Source organism: Aethalodelphis obliquidens, unplaced genomic scaffold (assembly GCF_003676395.1).
Source record: "Aethalodelphis obliquidens isolate GAN/ISIS:26980383/991018 unplaced genomic scaffold, ASM367639v1 scaffold26, whole genome shotgun sequence".
Classification (NCBI taxonomy): domain Eukaryota; kingdom Metazoa; phylum Chordata; class Mammalia; order Artiodactyla; family Delphinidae; genus Aethalodelphis; species Aethalodelphis obliquidens.
Window position 1 is genome coordinate 3,002,091 of NW_020837970.1, and position 22,600 is coordinate 3,024,690.

The 22,600-nt window shown below is 35.5% G+C and overlaps 1 protein-coding gene across 2 annotated transcripts in view; it reads right to left on the bottom strand.

The window, feature by feature from the left end:
- Positions 1-254: 254 nt before the first annotated feature.
- Positions 255-22,600, bottom strand: part of DNAAF4 (dynein axonemal assembly factor 4) — a 75,599-nt gene continuing 53,253 nt past the window's right edge. The window contains exons 5-9 of one of the 2 annotated variants that reach the window (XM_027123079.1): positions 17,222-17,367; positions 15,815-15,924; positions 3,776-3,929; positions 2,248-2,353; positions 255-672 (exon numbers count right to left, since the gene is read on the bottom strand). In XM_027123079.1, coding sequence (XP_026978880.1) covers positions 563-672; positions 2,248-2,353; positions 3,776-3,929; positions 15,815-15,924; positions 17,222-17,367 — 626 coding nt within the window. In that variant the 3' untranslated portion in view covers positions 255-562. The remainder of the gene's footprint in view (positions 673-2,247; positions 2,354-3,775; positions 3,930-15,814; positions 15,925-17,221; positions 17,368-22,600) is intronic. The other variant, XM_027123080.1, reaches the window with a different exon arrangement.

The window sequence follows — 22,600 nt, forward strand, 5'->3', positions numbered from 1 at the left end:
AAGGTTTCCCAAACAGTTGTTTTACTAGGGTAAACTGGTCTAACCTCAAACAACAGGTAGCAGAGCAGTATTTTTTTAAAAGAAGGTCCTGTGCATTTGGAAACTAAGTCAAAACATCAGTATTGATTATACCAAGCCCAATCATTCAGACAATTAAATAGAGTAGTATATAATACAAACAAAAATACTTTATAAATACAATCTTTTATTTTAAACTTCTCTTTGTTAAAAATGAATCAGTAAGCATTCTGGTAATCACACCAACAAATATTTTGTTAGTTATAAGGGCAAGCTGAATTCAGTAACAAAAAAATACAATTATGTTGTAATATGAAACAAATAATTAAAATAGATTATTCTTACTTTGACTTACTTATTCAAAAACCACTGAAATCAAACATTTCATTTTCTACAGATTTATAATATTCTGCCCTGTACAGAACTAAAGAGAAAGTGATTCTGTATAATCAGCCATAATATGCACAGATTCCTAATGCCTCCAGTTATTTTTGTAAAACTTAGAACAATACCTAGTACAATGCCTAGTTGCTTCTAGTAGTCATTAAGATTTTAGTTGTGTTCCTTGAATTATATTCCGAATCTTCTCAGCATCATTTTGTACAATTTTGTTGGATGGATCAATCTTAAGGGCAGCTTCATAATCCTGTAGGCCTATATTTATATAGCAATGATGATGAATAAAATATTTTATAAATACTTGTGTTATCTAAACAATATTTTTAAAAAATAAAAAGAATCATTAAATCCATGGTTCAGCACAAGCAACGGGTTTTAGTCAGATTCCCATTTTCACATACATGGTCTCTAAGAGACTGAAGAAATTTTTCAGTAATTTCAGAAATAATTATGATTTCATTCAAGATTCAGTAAGAAGCAGTTTTTTTAAACTGAAATACAAATAAGCTAACAGCTTAAATTCATTAAAGCATGAATAGACTCAAAACTCATATATCAAAAGGACATTTTTATCACCTCAATGAAAAAGTAATAAATGCCATCTTCTTTCAGAATTCTAGATTTTAAAAAATAATTTTGGTAGACTCAATCCATACTTTATATAATTTATAGACTATAGTTTGTGCTCTCTTTTTTTCTCCTAACTATCCTATCTACAAAATTTCTTTGAGGAAAATTGGTTAAAAAGGAAAGCATTGTGGACTGGTTGTTAAAAATATATAACTGGATCTAAATCTTTAACAAAAATATCAGTGAGAAGAATTTCTAAGGAAACTTGACTTCCAGGTGCTATTGATTTGCCATGCCACTTCAGGCAAATCACTTAATGTCTCTAAGTCTCCATTTTCTCATCTTTAAAATGAAAGGAGGGTCCTTTTAGCTCAAAAAAGTCTAGGATGCTGCAATTCCTAAAGAATGCTTACAGTGTTTCATTCCTGTCTTGATCATTTTTATCCTCATGAAGCTGAATAAGACTCTTAAAAAAAAGGATAGGCATATAAACCTAATTTGGATGCTTTGGTTGGAAAAACCTAAAAATGGCAGAAACAAGCTTACAAACAAGTCAGAAATAATAAAACTTTATAAGCTAAAGCCAATTCCCTGGCAAGACATCATCAGGAATAGGCCTTTAGGCCTTGAATAAAGGGAAACTGAACGGGAATCTGGGTAGGGAAGTATGGGAAGAAGAGCACTGAAGATAAAACTCGGGGGCAATATGAGTAACTGCAAATAGTCCTTAATTACATTAAAAATGAAAAACAATAAAAATTAAAACAATAAAAATTAAATAAATATGGCTTCCATACACATGAGACTGAATTACAAACCTTAGTACGGTCTCACAAAAATAAGCAATTGATCATACATTGTGGTAGATCAGTTATTTCTGAGCTTATGAATGTATGTATGTATGTATGTATGTATGTATGTATGTATGTAGTGTCTGTGTGTCTGACCAAAGAAGCTCATTTTAAAATTTCCATTATATCTTAAGTGACTCATTTATCACACATCTTTCCACAAAAAAACTTGTCTGATACTACAGCATCTCCCTAGACCTAGGGAGATGTTTATATCTTGTGTTAATTCCCTTCTACAACAATGATTTTTTAAAATATTTCAAATCATCTTTTGTTTTCTCAGAAATTGCAAAGAATTAAATTAAATTAAATGCTAAAAGTATAAAATAATGGAGTCATCTTGAATAATGGCAATGACATTTTTTTTAGAGTATAACTTGGAACTTAAAACGTTTCTGTCATTTCTTACCTTCTACATACAATTCTAGTTGACAGAATGCTGTTCCACGTCGTACGTGTGCCTTCATTCTTGCATTAGCATTGTCTGCAACAGGTGGTGTCAATAATTCTAGTGCCTTACAAAAAGAAAAAAAAATAGGGAAAAATATAATTTCCTAATTTAAACTTGAGCAAAAACATGATAAAACTCAACTTTAAAACAAGCCTCAAGCCCTCACCCACCTAAATTTTTGGCTTAACTAGGACAGGAATTTATCAAATACATACATTTATGTTGAACAATTTTAGGACTTGTTCAATTGTTCCTATATGAGATTCATACCCTTGCCCCCAAACTTATGATTTAGTTTATCATTTGAAACCTCTACAGCTTTACCTTTACTAGCAGGGATGATTAAACAGCATTAATTTAATTAATGCTATTAATTATAGTATTATATATACTATATATAATGCTTTTATATTTAAATTTGGTGATTCCGTTTATTCATTCATTCAATAAATATTTGTTTGTGCCCGAAATTATGCTACTAAAAGGAAAACTGGATCACAAAAATATTGTCACATCTTCAATAGCTTAATGAGATCAAAATATGAGGACTAGGGCTTCCCTGGTGGCACAGTGGTTGAGAGTCCGCCTGCCGATGCAGGTGACACGGGTTCGTGTCCTGGTCTGGGAAGATCCCACATGCCGTGGAGCAGCTGGGCCTGTGAGCCATGGCCGCTGGGCCTGCCCGTCCAGAGCCTGTGCTCTGCAGCAGGAGAGGCCACAACAGTGAGAGGCCCGCTGCGTACCGCAAAAAAAAAAAAAAAAAATACGAGGACTTGATTGTTTCCTCCATATCCTCAATCTCAAGGAGACACATAAGAGATTTTGCATGTGATTTCCCTTAAAACAAGTTACTTTGATATGGGGGGGGGGGAAACAGAAAAAACTAGAAGTTTAAGATAATGACATGATATTCATAATGGAAATTAGAATATACTAAGTTACTCTGAAAATGGAAAAATAATCATGGAGATATCCTTTTACTGTGCAAGCGGTAGTGACACCAAGTGTTCTTCTATCTCGCATCAAGTCTGCAAAACTTTAATAAGAAAAAAGGTGAGCACAAACTGACAACCATTTACTAATTTCCTTCTGAACTTCAACTGATACACCAGGGCAATTGATAGGGGATCTCTAATCTAATTTGAAGTCTCAAGAAACACTAGTTCCTTGTCCATTAAAAAAAAAAAAATTCTTTTGGGGGGGAATTCCCTGGGGGTCCATTGGTTAGGACTCTGTGCTTCCAATGCAGGGGACACAGGTTCGATCCCTAGTTGGCGAACTAAGATCCTGCAAGCCACGTGGCATGGACAAAATAAAAAAAAAGAATTTTTTTTTTCAGTAAAAAGATGTAAAAAGCAAGATTCTTAAAATCCTTGCAACTCACTTATTCAAATTTAACTGACAAAAGATAAGGGCATCATTTAAACCAATAAATAGGAGCATAACAATTTTAAAGCACCATATATAAATAAATAGATACACATACCTTAGAAGAATCTTCTATGGCCTTGTGTAAGTTTTTCAGTTTTAGATGGCAAGCAGCCCGATTCAAATACAGTAGTGGAATCTTACTATTTAGTCTTATGGCTAAGTTGTACGCATTAATAGCTGCCAAATAGTTTTCTGTTGCAAACAATTTGCTAATGAGACGAAAACATAAAAGAAAAACAATGTAACACTAAAGGAGAAACACAGAAATAATATCTAATGATATTTGGCACAGGGGATGGATGGCCTCCTTTCTTTCCATTCCTTGTAAAATGGACATTGCGGGTGGCACTAAGCCCACCTATCCTCCATACATCAGCATGTAATCTGAACGGGACTGACCTCACCTCCACCTCCAAGGGTAGCCAATCAACAGCTTAAGCCAACAGGCATATTTCCATCCACCCTGCTACAATGATTGACAAAGGGATGGATTTATGACCTAAACTGGTCTATTGAGAATGAAGCCTGTGATTTTATTACCAAAGTGGGAGAACGAAAAATTGGGAAAACTCCCCCTGCTGGACACAAATGAAGAAAGCATATAAGCCCAAATTGTTGCTGACCATCTTTCATACTGTGGGAGGAGCTAGCACTAGAATAAAGTTGATACTATTGAATTATGAAAAGGATAAAAAGGCAGTTAAGCTGTTGGATCAAGCTTTACCCGAAATGTAACACACCTTTAGCTTTTTAGTTATATAAGCCAATAAATTCCTTTAAACATTAAGTCAGTTTAAATTGGGTTTCTCAGTTACTTGCAAAACAAAAGCATCCTAATAAATACACTCTTTCAGTTCAAACCTTCCAAAATTCTCTTCAAATAAAGAGATGTACATAATTAAAGGATGTATTTAAAACATAAAGCGTCTTGTTTGCTTTTCATGTACAGTTCCTGGTATTTCGAAAAATGCATAAACCAAGGAAAATAGAAAATACTTTGCCAAATATAAAAGTGCCATAAAAACAACACTTTGTACTTTGTATTCATTTCCAGTCGATTGTACTCTACACTTTACAATTCTAGAATAATAAACATGATGACTTCAAAAGTAGACCCATAAAAGGAGACAGCAAATCATGAATAAAAGGTAAAATGACACCACTGTGACATTTAACCTAAGCCTGACTCAAGTTTAAAATAACTTCCTCAAACTAGAAAAGCTAATTCTGTGGGAACAGTTTACCTTTCTGAAATGTCTCATTTCAGCTAGGATGTTTCTGACTGCAAGGAACAGAAGCTCAACTCAAACTGGTTTAAACAAGGAAGGAAATAGATCACCTCACATTAAACAAGTTCAGAGGGAAAGGCTCCATGCCCAATATGATCAGCAGAACAAGGATCTTATCAAGGCCTCAGGTTCCTTCCATTTCTCCACCCTACTGGACTCAGCAGCTACTTCATCCTGGAGCTGGTTTTCCTCATGCATAGTTCAAGGTGCCACATTCAGACACAATATTCATTAGAAGAAAATGGGACGGTATTTTCTGGTATATGCTCCTTGAGAGCAAGGAAACCTTGCCCAGAAATCTCCCAGTTCACTTCCTTTCCCATCTCACTGACCAAAAATATCTACCCTTAAAAAATATTTTGCCTTAAAAAAAAACACCAGTTTCTCCTGTTCTCAATCCTTCTACCCATTCTCTCTCTCTCTCTCTCTCTCTCCAGTTTCACTCCTCAATGCTATATACTGCTGTTTGGGAACGTTTAAAAAAATTCAACAATATGACCATCTGTCCATGTTAATAAATATAGAGATATACTATTTTTACAGACCACTCTCTCATTTGTGCAAGGATTTCTAAAACCAGTCTCCTCCTACTGAGAGACATTTAGGTGTTTTGTTTCCCGATACTTAGCTTTTATAAACAATATTATAATACACATTACTGCACATATACATAAAACACACACACACACACCAGCAGTGTAATGAAAGTAATCCTGATTTGTTGCAGTCAATCAGAATTTATAGCTGAACTTGGGACAGGGTCCCCACCCTAAGTCACATAGGCAAGGTCTACACACCTAAACAAAATAGGGACTCCGCCAACAAGGATAAAAGGAGATGATAAATGTTGGCTAGATAACCTATTGTGTCTACTACAAACCTTCTTTTTAAATTAATTTAATTTTAAAATTTACCACTTTAACCATTTTTAAGTGTACAGCTTAGTGGCATTAAATGCATACACACTTTACACACTTTTGTACAACCATCAGCACCATCCATATCTAGAACTTTTTCATCTTCCCAAAATGAAACTCTACACCTATTGAACAATAACTCCCCATTCCCTCCTACCTTCGACAACCACCATTCTTTTTCTGTCTCTGTGAGTTTGACTACTCTAGGTACCTCATATAAGTGGAGTCATATAAGGACAATATTTGTCCTTTTGTGCCTAGCTTATTTTACTTAGCATAATGTCTTCAAGGTTCATCATGTTGTAGCACGTGACAATATTTTCTTCCTTTCTAAGGTTGAGTAATAGTCTCCTGTATGGATATATCACATTTGTTTATTCATTTATCCATCAATAGACCCTTGGGTTGCTTTCACCTTTTGGCTATTGTGAATAATGCTGCTATAAACATGGTATACAAATATCTGTTTGTGTCCCTGCTTTCAATACTTTTGTGTGTATATCTAGACAGAACTGCTGGATCATATGGGAATTCTTTTTATTTTGGTCATGCTGCACAGCATGCAGGAACTTAGTTCCCTAACCAGGGTTCGAACCCGTGCCCCCTGCAATGGAAGCATGGAATCCTAACCACTGGACTGCCAGGGAATTCCCTCATATGGTAAGCCTATTTTTAACTTTTTGAGGAGCCTCCATACTGTTTTCTCTACTGTGCACCACCATTTTACATTCCCACCAACAGTGTTCAAGGGTTCCAATTTTTCTACAACCTCACCAACACTTGTTATTTTCTGTTTTTTTTTGTTGTTGTTTGTTTGTTTTTTTAATAATAGCCATCCTTCTGTGTGTGAAGTATTATCTCATTGTGCTTTTCATTTGCATTTTCTGAATGATTAGTGATGTTCGACATCTTTCCACGTGCTTATTAGCCATGTGCATATCTTTGAAGAAAGGTCTATTTAAGTCCTTTGCACATTTTTTAATCAGGCTGTTTATTTTTTGCTGTTGAGTTGTAGAAGTTCTTTATATGTATTCTGATATTAACCCTTTTCAGATATATGATTTGCAAATATTTTCTCTATTCCATGGGTTGTCTTTTCACTCTTTTGACAGTGTCTTTGATGCACAAAAGGTTTTAATTTTGACGCATTCCAAAATAACCATTTTTTCTTTTGTTGCCTGTGCTTTTGATGTTACATCCAAGAAATATGGCCAAATCTAATGTCATGAAGAATCCTATGTTTTCCCCTAAGAGTTTTATAGTTTTAGCTCTTATGTTTAGGTGTTTGATCCATTTTGAGTTAATTTTTGTATATGGTGTTAGGTAAGGGTTCAAATTCATTCTTTGGAATAAAGGCTGAAAATGAAATGAAAACTGGATATCCAGTTTTCCCAACACCATTTGTTGAAAAACAACATCCTTTCTCCATTAAATATTCTTAGCACCCTTGTTGAAAATCATTTGACCATATGATTTTCATATGTGAAGGTTGTTTCTGGGCTATCTATTCCATTGGTCTATATCTATATAAACCTTATATTAATACATTTATTTGGAGCTCCATTTTTCATCTTTAATATAAGTTTACAGTTTTATAATGTAACAGTTTTAACAGAAAAATTCTCCCAGATTCTAAGGGAAGAACAGCTTACAATGAGCAGTATTAAAAGAACCAGTGTAGCATGTAGGAAACAAACCAGTGTAGCATGTAGGAGGGAAAAGTGGGGAGAGGGATAAACTGGGAGATTGGGATTGACATATACACACTACTATATATAAAACAGATAACTAATAAGGTCCTACTGTATAACACAGGGAACTCTACTCAACACTCTGTAATGATCTATATGGGAAAAGAATCTAAAAAAGAGTGCATATATATATATATGTATAACAGATTCACTTTGCTGTAACTGAAACTAACACAACATTATAACACAACATTATAAATCAACTATACGCCAATAAAAATTTAAAAAAATAAGAGCCACTGTAGGAGGCATAATAGCAAGAAATATGAAGTATTAAACATTTTTAATGTTTACATATATATTAAAATATAAATCCAAATGAACATTATATTCTTTAAAGTTCAATACCAGTACAAACATCCAATAAAGCATAATTTGCTTTATGGCTTTCAGAATGGTTCTGAACTCAGAAATAGCTGAATTTCAAAAGGAAAGGGAAAAAAAATTAAACCTGTCTTAAGGGCAGTAGCCTTTGAACACCAAATTTAAACAGAGAAGCTAATAACCAGTAAGTCTCGCCTGATGGCTCCAAATAAAGCAATGCCAATGAAAAGAATCATGCAAAAGTACTCATTCAAAACATATTGAGTCCTTATGGTACTGACTGTACAGAAAGAACAAAAGAGACGTGGACAATTGCAAACACTCCTGTCATTTTTATGACGATTGATTGGCTTGACTTTGTAAAGAAAGAAACATTCTGATTGGCAATGGCCAAAAGGGCCAAACATTTTGAGCAACAGTTCAGCACAGGAGAAGCTACAAGAAGCAGGAGTGATAAGAAAGAAGCAATGTGGAGGGAAGTAAAGAAAGGGGCAGAAAAGAGTTAAGGGAAGTCAAAAGCAGTGGGGCTTACATTGATACTAGGTATAAAATAGATAACAAATGAGAACATACTGTATAGCACAGGGAACTCTACTTAATGCACTGTGGTGACCTAAATGGGAAGGAAATCCAAAAAAGAGGGGATATATGTATATGTATGGCTGATTCACTTTGCTGTACAGTAGAAACTAACACAACATTGTAAAGCAACTATACTCCAATAAAAATTAATTTAAAAAAAAAGAAATGACTAAAGGAAGCAGGATGTAGAATTTGTACGTTGGTAGTACTGTTCTTTTTATACTGAGATGTTACAGGTTATATGTCACACCGTCATTTTATATATAGTAAGAAAAAATCTGCCAGTTAAACTATAACAATGTTTGCTTATTTTAAAAAAAAAAAAGCAGTGGGGCTTAGAAACAGCAATGGAGGCAGAGAGTAACACATATTCCAATACAAGACACAACAGCTCTGTTTTGTGGGTAATAAGGACTCTAACAGCCACCTACCCCTCAAAAGACTTTTAAGGTCCTGGTTTCTTTCAGCATCTTATGTGGGTAGAAAACATTCTTGGTATCTCAAGAGCTTCTAAAACTGAGTATTAGTGCACCTTAGTGAAGGAACATCAACCAGTACAATTTAGCACTCAGGATGGAAGGAGGAAAAGGATACTGCATACAAAATAAAATGACAAGTTAGGCCATAATAGGGACTGTACTGCAACAGAATATTATGGGCTGTAAAATACATACAATCAACAAACAAAATTATAATTATGTCAAAGAAGTCATCTTAGAAAATGGCTTCTAAACTTCTTTAAGTCAGGCAAAAGGTAGCAGCATAAGAAAACTGTCTTATCTCCATAAACAAATAAAGTTGTAAAAAATGCAGCAGAGCAAGGCAGATTTGGCAGGTCTGTTCTGAAAGTAGGCAAGTACAAGAGGATACTGGGAGACAATTCTCCATGGGTCTTTTACCCTGCGTGTCATATGTCAGATGCACTGACAGCTTCTGTTTGGGACTATCTTTTCAAAGATGTTTGTATAGTGCACAGCCTTGGAAGATAGAGATAGTGTCTCTGGGGCAAAGAATAGATTTGTTCACTGCTCAGTATAATAAAGATATCATCACCTTGTGAGGCAAAAATTGGACAGGTTTGCTAATAATCCTCTATAAAAAACTGTGTTCCTTAAGCTTGGTCTTCTCAGCTATGGTACCAAACCTACTGTGTGTACAGCATCCACCTGGGTCCCCCTCTGCATTGGCCCCATGGGACTTTAGGGGCAGAGGGAACCAACATGAAGGTCATGCTGTTTGATGTGACTTGAATAGTAAAGTCCTTTCTCTTTGACTCATGAGTCTCCTGACTTCTGTCAGCACCTATGAAACTGTGGTAGGCTAACTCTTCACAGTCCTTGCCAGGGCATGGATCCAAACCAAAGTGCTAGAAAGAAATTCAATCTGGCAAGTAGAACTGTATGCTGTGTTGGGAGAAGATGGTAACAGGTGGTTAACAATCAGTAATAAAAAGTCCAACGTGAAGTAAAAGGACATCCAGACAGGCAGATAGAATCCAGCTACAGAAAATTCACAAACAGCAAGCAAACAGAAATTCAGACTGGCACAAGTTGGTACTAGGTTAGTCGGTCATCAAATAGCAGGCTCCCACACACAAAGCTGGGGTTCAGAAGAGAATTAACTTGGGTGGAAAGAGAATAAGTAAAAGCAAAGCAGAGCCTCAGTCTTAAAAGGACTGGAGTATTGGGCAGGCTATAAAATCTGACACTTAGGCCAAGAAAAAAAAAAAGAAAATTCAGACACTAGAACTAATGTAGGTAATTTTACGTAACAACAGTAATATGATGCTGGGTGCTAGATTGTAGAATTATATATCCTTAATTTCCTCCTATCTAACATTACAATTTGCTGTAGAGAGTGAGGTATGCAGATGGCATTCAAGTGGTCCTAATGTGGGGGAAGAAGGAACTTTCAGACTGGGGTTAAGAGAGTATCCAAAAAAACGCATGCTAAAACTCAAGCACAAAGTAACATCAGTGGGACAGAACAACAATTCATCTAACCTTATATGATTATAAGTGACTGGAAGGGTAGCTATTATTTACAGATTCTGAGTCATGTAAGGCTGTTAAATAACAACACACCATGCGAATATATAAATTAGAGCACAGAAACTCTGTTTTATGTGAGACGTTCTCAGTAAAAAGCTATCTGGTACAATATTAATTGCCAACGGTAAAATGTTCTCATGAGCAAATGAAATTACCTAAGCTTATAAATTTTCCTGAAAGGTAGATTTGGCATTTAAAACTAAGACTTGGCAATAGAATGCTAGGTTAAAAAAATGAAACATTCTATGGCTTTTTCTAAGAGTCTCTTTTGAGTAGATACAATCCCATAAACAATTTTCTCAAACTACTGCTTTTGGAAGTCTTGTCCACTTCTACCCACGGGTTTAAAAACAATAAAGGACAGTTGGATTGTTTTTGCCTGTGTAAATATAGAAGGCTAGCATGAAACAAAGCCTCTGGAGATGAAAGTATTTTATCTTTTGGCTTAAATTCAACACTGCTTCTGAATGGGTTCTATTATGTCTGTTTCTGTCTTTTGTACTGCATTACATTGCCAGAGAGGATACATTTCTCTCTAATAATTAGTACCTTTCCTTTTATCTGTTTGTACTTGGCACTATGATTAACTGTACTTTGTTTCCCTGGGTGTCACTAGTTACTAAGTTTTCTTCCATCTCTCCTCATTTTTAACTCTTTTCTTCTCCTATTTTGCTTCTCTTTCTTATTCTACCTAATTGGAGGCAGTGAGGCAAAAAGGTACAAAAAACAACAGACTGAAGTGATTACAATCTACCAGTCACACCTGACTGCAACCAAGTATACTTTTGCACGAGGTTGCTGGCAATTCATTGCTTTTGCCAGCAGTCACACACACACACACACACACACACACACACACACACACACACACACGTCTTTTGCTGTACTTGTCAAATGCCAACCTCAGCTCAATGATCTTATCTGCTCTTTCCACACTTAAATCGAAATCACAGCATTAGTATATCAAAAATAAGACCAGACCAAACACTGTCTAAGATGTTTAGCCAGTCCCAGCACCAAAAACATCTTATGCCAAAGGACTCTCTAACCATCTCCATCAACCTGCTATCTTTGGGCTGATCTAAAAGCATGCTTCTTCTTTGTCCTCACATGAAAATTCGTATTTGCTGGTCTTTCCTACTCTCATCCCCCTCTATTCCTTTGCACTTTCTTATTCCTGTTCTGCCATAACTGACTCCAACTCCCACCCCAATCCTTCCGGGGTTCGTGCCCCGGTCCAGGAAGATCCCACATGCTGTGGAGCGGCTGGGCCCGTGAGCCATGGCCGCTGAGCCTGCACGTCCGGAGCCTGTGCTCCGCAACGGGAGAGGCCACAGCAATGAGAGGCCCGCGTACCGCAAAAAAAAAAAAAAAAAAAAACTACAATGAGATATCATCTCACACCAGTCAGAATGGCCATCATCAAAAAATCTAGAAACAATAAATGCTGGAGAGGGTGTGGAGAAAAGGGAACCCTCTTGCACTGTTGATCGGAATGTAAATTGATACAGCCACTATGGAGAACAGTATGGAGGTTCCCTAAAAAACTAAAAATAGAACTACCATACGACCCAGCACTCCCACTACTGGGCATATACTCTGAGAAAACCATAATTCAAAAAGAGTCAAGTACCAAAATGTTCATTGCAGCTCTATTTACAATAGCTAGGACATGGAAGCAACCTAAGTGTCCATTCAACAGATGAATGGATAAAGATGTGGCACATATATACAATGGAATATTACTCAGCCATAAAAAGAAACGAAATTGAGTTATTTGTAGTGAGGTGGATAAACCCAGAGTCTGTCATACAGAGTGAAGTAAGTCAGAAAGAGAAAAACAAATACTGTATGCTAACACATATATATGGAATCTAAGAAAAAAAAAAAAAGGTCACGAAGAACCTAGTAGCAAGACAGGAATAAAGATACAGACCTACTAGAGAATGGACTCGATGATATGGGGAGGAGGAAGGGTAAGCTGTGACAAAGTGAAAGAGTGGCATGGACATATATACACTTCCAAACATAAAATAGATACCTAGTGGGAAGCAGCCGCATAGCACGGGGAGGTTAGCTCGGTGCTTTGTTACCACCTAGAGGGGTGGGATAGGATGGTGGGAGTGAGGGGGATGCCAGAGGGAAGAGATATGGGAACATATGTATATGTATAACTGATTCACTTTGTTATAAACCAGACACTAACACACCATTGTAAAGCACTTATAATAAAGATGTTAAAAAAAAAACAAAAAACAAAAAAACCAAGGGGGACTTTGAATTGATGTGCAGTGTAAATTTTTTTCAAAAGATATATCTTTATCATAAAGTGTAAAAATGAATGCAACTTTTAACAAGAGGAAAAACAAAAACAAAATCGGGATAAACCATCTACCTTTGGCCTTGACCCAATTTTCTCCACTCTTCTCGAGGACAGTTCAGCCACCTCTTCTGTCTCATCTGCACATCTATTCAAACCTTTTCTATTCTTAAAGAAGAACAAAACAAAACAAAAACTCTGAAAGTTTCTATTCCATTGGCTTCTGGGAGTATTTTTGTGTACTCCTTTATTTTACCAGGTCTTCAAATGTTGGTAGGTCACAGGGTTTTATCCTTAGGCCACTACTCCTCTGGTCTACGTGCTCTTTTCAGATATCTCACCTACTCTTGTAAATCAACTGCTACGTAAATGCTGATAACCTCCAAATCCATAATACACTGTTGGCCTCTCCCCTGAGTTTCAAACTTGCTGGACACTGTCAGCCAGACTGACCAAGAGGCAGCTCAAACTCAACATATTCAAAACTGAACTTACCTACATTCCCTCCTAAATGGCCCTCTTCTAGAGTTCTCTGATTCAGTTGGTGGCATCATATAATCAATCATTGAAACTAGAAACCCAAAGTCGCCCACAACTACTCTTCTCTCACCCCCCAACAATCACTCAAGAAGTCCTCCCTATTTTACCTCCTGAATATTTCTCACACTGCTCTCCTCTTCACCCTATAACAATGTCATAATGGTTCAAGACCTCTGCCATAGTTTCTGCAACACATTTTTCCCCACCTTACAGAATAAAATGTAAGAATAACACAAGGCCACTGCCTATTTTTCTAGGTTCATTTGGCATTATTCCTAGCACCAAATTTATGTTTTAGCAAGCAATAAACTACCCAGTTCCTGACCTATGTATCACAGTATTCTTGCCTCTGAGCTTTTGCTCATACTGTCTCCTCTGCTATTGCCTTTCTGTCCTTCCTCCTGAAACTCCTCCTTATCATTAAGAGGAGCTCAGGTGCTATATTCTTTAGGAAGCTCTTCCTGAAACTACCTTTCTTCCTTTAAGGTTAGGTGCCCCTCTTCTGTACTCTCATTTACCTTGTTCTTTCTATGTATTGTACTTCCCACACAGTGTTATAAGTATTTGTATTTTCTATGTATTGTACTTCCCACACAGTGTTATAAGTACTTGTATATGTCCCTCTTCTCTACTGATCTCTGTAGCTCAGAGCCTAGCCTACAGTCTGACAAACCGCAAGTAATCAACAGATATTTATTTAATGGTTTAATAGATGGAGAAGAAGCAGAGGGGATTTTTGTTGGGAGTAAGAGGAACAAACCTGTCAGCCCCAGGCTTCTGAACTTCAGAAAAATTGTTAACTCCAGCTCAACTCCACAAATCAATCTCTGGTGTTGTTATCAGATACGAGAAAAGACCAAGGATGAACAGAGAGAAGATGAGAAAAGAAAAACACAGATTTTGTAGTTAGACAGATAAATCTCCCCACCAAAGATGTCCACATCCTAATCCCCAAAACCTGTGAATATATTAACTAAAATGGTTAGTTAGAAAGAACCCTCCAGATGTGATTAAATTAAGGATCTTGCAGTAGGAGATTATCCTGGATTATACAAGTGGGACTAATGTAATTACAAGGGCACTTATAAAAGAAAGAGAGAGGGAGGAGAGTCAGAGTCAGACAAGGAGAGGTGACTATGGAAGCAAAGTTCAGAGTGACGCAACTGCTGGTTGGGGGCCATAAGCCAAGGAATGTGGGCAGTCTCAAAGCTGGAAAACCCAAGAAAATAGATTCTCCCTTACAGCCTCCAGAAGGATTGCAACTGATATCTTGATTTTAGCCCAGAAAAACCCATTTTAGACTTCTGACCTCCAGAACTATAAGATAATAAATTTGTATTGTTTTAAGCCACTAAGTTTGTGGTAGTTTGCTATGGCAGCAATAGGAAAATAATACAAAAGTGTATAAAATGAGATAAATAATACCTACAAAATTGCCTCAAAATATGAACTCGAATTACCACAGAATATAGCAGAATTCATTGTTGTTAACTGTCTAAAAGTTTACACATAGAGCCACATATAAATAAATAAAAGGACTGTCTGGATATAAAATGATAATTTATAGGATAATTTGATAATCTTTTAAAGATGGATATGACTAACCAAAGTAGCTCTAGTTTTAAAGAACCATGATTTTTTTTCTAATAAATTTATTTATTATTTATTTTTGGCTGTGTTGGGTCTTTGTTTCTGCACACAGGCCCCTCCCTAGTTGTGGCGAGTGGGGGCCACTCTTCGTTGCGTTGTGCAGACTCCTCATTGCTGTGGCTTCTCTTGTTGCGAAGCACGGGCTCCAGGCACTGGGGCCTCAGCAGTTGTGGCACACGGGCTTCAGCAGCCGTGGCTCATGGGCCCCAGAGCACAGGCTCAGCAGCCGTGGCACACGAGCTTAGTTGCTCCACGGCATGTGGGATTCCCCTGGACCAGGGCTCGAACCCATGTCCCCTGCACTGGCAGGTGGACTCCCAACCACTGTGCCATCAGGGAAGTCCCCAAAGAACCATGGTTTTAAGGGAAGTAGTATGAAGGACTTATGTTAAATGTTAAGTGATTTAAAAAGGGATTTTGATAAGCAATCCAAAAGACATGATATTTTTCACTTCCATGACATATAAATATAAAAGCAATAAAAATGAGAGTCTTATTTGTTATAAGATCTGACTTTTTAAATATGGAAGCACTACCTACAGAATTGGCATATTTGCATTATTTCTCCCCCAAACTCACACACACACATATGTCAAGATAACTAGAAAATATGTATTAATATCTACATAAATTTATTATAAATCTCATGGGCAGAGTTCAAACAACTTACTTTCCTTTGTCCTTCAACCATTCTGGGTTCTTTTCCTCTTCTTTTAAATCACAAAGTTCAGGAATGTCAGTATTCACTGCTCTTCGTGCCTCTGCTTGTTTATGTAGCCACTGAAATGAGAATGAAGTTTAATGACGGACACAAAAGTCTTGTTTTATTAAAAGTTACTTTTAGATTTTCCATCTTCCTATACAAGATGGAAATACTATTTCTTATGGACTGAATGTTTGTGTCCTCCAAAATTCATATGTTGAAGCCCTAATCACCAATGTGATGGTATTTGGAGATGGGGCCTTTGGGCGATAATTAAGCTTGGATGAGGTATGAGGATGAGACTCCCATCGTAAGATTAGTGTCCTTATAAGAAGAGGAAGAGACCAGAGGGCATGCTGGCACCCCACCCCACCCCAGCGCCCTGACCTTGGACTTCCCAGCCTCCAGAACTGTGAGAAGTAATTGCCTGTTCTTTAAGCCACCCAGTCTATGTACTTTGTTATAGCAGTCTGAGCAGACTGATAAAATAATTGATGGTGGTGATTTTAAACTTCTAGTTTTTATACATCTTTAAGCTTTTTTTTAAACTTCACTAGCTGATTAAGATCAAATGTATAAAAATTTCTAGTCCAAATTTCATCCAAATTTCTGGGAGTTCATGTGAATATTGTTTTATTTTTCTTGTTTATAATGTATATATATATATTTTACATTATAAAAATATATAAATGATTTTTAAAATTATAATTTTATAGTTACAGAGATACTTTTATAAATAATAAAATATAGAAATATGCTGTTAATAAGAAAAAAATTAATATTTATTAAGTGTCATTATATCTTAAGGAGATTCAATTATTTCCACAACTTATCAATTGAGGTATCAGTTCACACCTTATAGTAAAAAAAAAAAAAAAGCAGTTCTTAGTGCTTACACAACTAAATATACAATATTCAAAATCCCAGAGCTCAGGAATTTATAAATGAATGAAAGATATTAATGCCAAATGTCACATTAGAAATACTTGATATTAATAATTAATTGTAATAAAATAATAAATTTACAAATCTTTTCTTACCGCGACATACACTGACCCAAAGTTTACAAATCTATTATGGAAAATGATGTATTTGATAAAATAAATGCACATGCAACATTTTATCTCCTGGGATAAGCAACAACACTGGACATTAAACCAGTGTTTTCTCATCAGCATTCTGGAGCCAAAAAAGAAATAAAAATCCTGCAAAATATATTTTTCTCAAAAGGAAATATTAAATTTTTTCATGAAGTAATATCTTTAGCCTAATGAATACTTTAAAAATTCAGACCCAGTAACAGTAACAGTTTCAATATATGGAATAAAAAATATTTTCATTGTGGTCACTGTAACTAACAGCAAGTATACCAACCTCCTCTTCTGCTGCTACCTGTGATTCCCGGAGAGCAGTTGGGAATACTCGAGGGGTAAAGTTGATTTTAATATTGCCGACAGAGCGAGGAGCAGGAATACTGTCTTCCTTTAACTTCTCAAAAAATATAATTTCTGAATTTCTCCCTTCAAAAACAATATTAGCAACTAAGTTATTTATCTCTCATTTCCTAGTTAACAAACTGACTTTTACGGTAATTACAGATTAAAGCTACTTCTAAAATCCTAAACAAGTAATCCAAACATATTTTCTACAATAAGGCATGTAAAATCCCTCATTGAAATTATGGCAGCTACTTATCTGTTCTTTCAATGACCTCAGCTACTTTTCTGGGGTTCTCTTTGTTAAACCACACAGTGTCTAACTTACATTCACTATAGAGGAAGCCACTCTAGGCAACTTAATCTACATCAACTCTAGAGGAGGGCACCTAGGCAAAGCCATCATTTTCCTTAAGCTCTGATATCAGTATCTTCTATAAGCTCCCTGGTGATGATTTAAAAGTTTTTCAGCTATTAAAGACAGCTAATGGGAACAGGCAAAGAGTTGTAATGAAAGGCCATACGTTTGTATAAAGGTAGTTAGATGTAATAATTATTAAGTCAATATAAGAGAAGAAATTAATCTATATGTTAGAATATAAACTATATGAATAAAGGGAAGGAAGGGTACTAAAAAGGAAAAGTACTAAAAACATGATATACAGATTTAAAAGGCAAATATCAAAATTGTTTAAAAAAAGATTTTCCAGAAACATGACAGAGAGTTAATATCCTTGATATAAAATGAACACACAAAATTAAGATATAAAACTTCCAATTTAGGGAACTGGAAGTGATGCAGTGGTTAAGAATCTGCCTGCCAATGCAGGAGACAGGAGTTCAAGCCCTGGTCTGGGAAGATCCCACATGCTGCAGAGCAACTAAGCCCGTGTGCCACAACTGTTGAAGCCCATGCGCCTAGAGCCTGTGAGTCACAACGAAGAGTAAGCCCCACTTGCCGCAACTAGAGAAAGCCTGCACACAGCAACAAAGACCCAACTCAGTCAAAAATAAATAAATTTATATATTTTTTAAAATGTCTGAAAAAAAGAGAGAAAATTTAAAAAAAATAAAACTTCCATTTTAAAGAAAAATTGAAAATGGCATGAATTAACATTTCAAAGGGAGGGAGGAGGGGAGCAAGAAAGAAAGAATAAGGACTCAAACAAAGAAAGTAACTTCAACAAAGTTCAGCCTCCCTTAAGAGTGGTGTAGTTATGTGCCAAACCTGAGACAACAGAATATGAATATAAGTGCTGTATAAAACTTATGGATCATTATCTTACATGTAAATCTACTTGCAATGGACTTCCTCTTTCCCCTACCCACTGGCTAAAAAACAATGCCAACTGCAGCATCCACCTTGGACACAGAAATGGAAGCCAAATGATGTGATGATATATGTGACCCCACCAGCTTAGATGGCCCCGTGGAACAAAGCCATCTATCAGGCCTAGATTGATTGCTGTTACATAATAAGTCTTAGATTACAGAGAATTCAATTTCTATCTTATTTGATCTATAACTTTGGACCTTTATTTCAGCAGTTAGCTTGAACCTACCTAACACAATGTCCTAAGAATTTTATAGCCTGGTAAACTGTTGTTCACTTGTGAAGCCAAGAGACATTCCTAGATATGTAAGAACTAAGTAAATATACCATCTAGCCATGTTTTCTGAATTACTCAAAGAAATGTTCCAGAACATGGACAAATAAAATTAAGAACTCAGGAGTGGGAAACCTGAGGGTAAAAATGAAAAAGGATGGGTTTTCTAAAACACACGAAAGTATGTTGTAAGATTTTTTAATGTTACTACAACAGAAGGAAAACAGAATAAAAAGTAAAAATGAAGTATATAAGTTCACATTTTATACTAATGATTACTAGGATACACAACATGGAGGGAATAAGCACTATTCTTCCATAATGAGAAATTTAAAAATTACTTTGCTATTAATTTTGTTAAACAAAAGTAAATGAATAAACATTTGAAAATGCTTATGGAAATCATTATGGTGACCATGAGTTACATTAAAAATAGGATATCTAGCTTTCAAACTCTTACAGTAAAATAAGACAAACAGAAAAACATAAAAAGAAATTAGCTTTCTGTTTTCAGCAGCATAGGTTAAAGTTTTTACAAACTTTAACAAGCAATTTTACAAGCAGACAAAATGCTATGAACACATAAAATGCTTGATAAAAATATAACAAATAAACAAAAGTTTCAAGTACATAGTTCAGTTCAAAACCTATGCAAAAGAAAAGCCTTATCAGCAATTTATAGCCAGGGTAATCTCAAAAGCTGACAAAAAGCTATTTGGAAAGATTTCAGATATAGATATAGATATCTATATAGGTATACCTATGAAGGTATATATCTATATATCTATCTAGATATCCATATCTGTATCTGAAATTTTATATATATGAATATATTATATATTATACATATATATATTAGAGACTATATATAAAGGATAAAGACTGGAAATTTAATGCTGATATAGGTACAGAGGTGAAAGCTGAGAATGCAATTACAGCCTGAGAAGGGCTACACTCTCAGTGAAATGGACACATAAAATCTCTGTCCACAACTCCAAGAAAGTGAAGCATGTCTCCTCCTGGGGCTCTGGATAAGAGAAGAAAAAACGTCTCTCGTGAGAAACCTAAACTTCGGGTATCCCTTCCGAGTAATTCTACTTCTGCAAACCAGTACACATGAAATTTCCTCATATGCACACATAAAAATAATCCGTGCTGAAGATGAGCACACAAACAAAAACTACAGATCACATGCAGATACAATGTATGTTTCTTCCTTACAGTATGGAGAACAGTCAGCAGACACAACAAACAGGAGGACTGGCCTATTAAGAATCTGAAATACCAGAACAATCTGAAAGAGACTATAATAATTTAAAACATGCTTACTTAAAGAGCTAAGATAGGCTAAAATACATAATGAAAAACTAAGGTAATGAAAAAAGAACAAACAGGTATGAAAGAAGCAAACAGAACTTGCAAAATGAAAAATATTATCCCTGAAATTGAAAACTTCTAGGACAAGTTTAACAGCACATTAGGCATATTTGAAGAAAATTTGCAAACTAGAAGACAGATCTGAGGATATTATACAGAACGCAGCCAAGGAAGATAAAGGCAATCTGAAAACAATTTGCTATTTGAAAACAATAGCTTATAACTTCCCAGAACTGAGGTAAGACATATGTTCTTTGAGTGAAATTATACTCCAACTTCTGATATTATGAGATGAATAAATATAAAACTGCACTTAGAGTAATAAAATCAACATATACCAAAGTGAAGAATTTTAAAGCAACCACAGACAAAGGATGGATTTACCTTATAAAGGATCAATACTAAATCAAGAGCAGACTTCCCAGCAGCAATATTAAAAGTCAGAAGACAATAGACATATCTTCAAGTTACTGATGGAAAATAACTGTCAATCTTGAATTCTACAACCATCTAAAACATCACTGAATAACAATAACAAAATAAAAATAACTGAACTTAACATTCAAATCTTTATTAAAGAACTACTAGACAGGTATAAAGACGCAGACGTAGAGAATGGACTTGAGGACATGGTGGGGGGAAGGGTAAGCTGGGACGAAGTGAGAGAGTGGCATGGACTTATACTACCAAATGTAAAATAGACAGCTAGTGGGAAGCAGCTGCATATCACAGGGAGATCAGCTCAGCTCAGTGACCACCTAGAGGGGTGGGATAGGGAGGGTGGGAGGGAGATGCAAAAGGGAGGAGATATGGGGATATATATATATGTATAACTGATTCACTTTGTTATAAAGCAGAAACTAACACACCACTGTAAAGCAATTATACTCCAGTAAAGATGTTTAAAAAAATTTAAAAACTACTAAAGGATTTACTTAAAGGAAAGGTAATTGGATCCAGAAAGAACTTAGATGCAAGAAGCAAAGGTAATTAAAAAGCAGTAAATATGGGTCAACAGAAATAGTAATGAGTATATGTGGTAAAGCCACACTAACAACTAAATATAGAGGTTTAAAAATAAGGTGAGATCAGTTGAGTCCCTCCCACCAAAGAAGTGGAATGAAATCTTTAGACAGTAACATAGAGGATGGGTACGACTGAAGTTCATGTATTAAATTTCCTTCTAATATTTACAAGTAATGGTAGAGATTAAATTTTGTTTAGTATGCACATTAAAAATAGAATTGTAATTATATCTATGTATCAAAACAGTTATAAAAAATTTAATATTGATCATTCAGAGAACAAAAATAGAATGTATACCTTTCAAATTAGTACAAAGGAAAGGATGTAATTAAGAAAAATTATTTAATCCAAGGCAGAAAAATAGAAAAAAGAACAAAAAAGCCTGGTAAATATAAATCACAAAGTAAGAGGGCAGAAGGAAATTCTAAGATGTTTGGATATATTTTATTTTATTTTTTAATTAGTTTATTTATTTTTGGCTGCATTGGGTCTTCATTGCTGTGTGCAGGCTTTCTCTAGTTGTGGAAAGCGGAGGTTGCTCTTCATTGCAGTGCACAGGCTTCTCACTGCAGTGGCTTCTCTTGTTGAGGAGCATGGGCTCTAGGTGCATGGGCTTCAGTAATTGTGGCACGCAGGCTCAGTAGTTGTGGCGTGTGAGCTTAGTTGCTCCACGGCATGTGGCTTCTTTCCAGACCAGGACTCAAACCTGGCTTCCCTGAATTGGCAGGTGGATTCTTAACCACTGTACCACCAGGAAGGTCCCAGGATATATTTTATTTATAATAATAAACCTAAGTAGCCCATATCAAAAGAAACACTCACAATAAACAAAAATACACACTAGCAAACTACAAATGATTTATAAACACATTTGTATATAACACAATGACCCACATAATATAAAATATGAGAACAACTGTCATTCCTCTTTTATACATTTGGAAATTTTTAAAAAAATCTCCTTAATAATTCAAGGACAAAAAAAATCATGATGGGTTACAAAATATTTGCAACTAAATGGCAATGGAAACACAAGATTTCAAGACTTGGTGAATGTATTAATGCAGCATTTAAGAGAAAAAATTATAACTTCATATGCATGTGTTAAAAGATTCAAAAATTAATGCAGACAAATTGTATAAAGAACAGAGAAAACCCAAAGAAACTAGAAGAAGCCAAATAAAAATAAACACAGGAATTAATGGAATAGAAAACAAAGAAACAATAAAAGATCAACAAAACCAAAAATTGCTTTTCTGAACAGACAAACAAAATTTGCAAAATGCTGCAATAGTTGATCAAGGAAA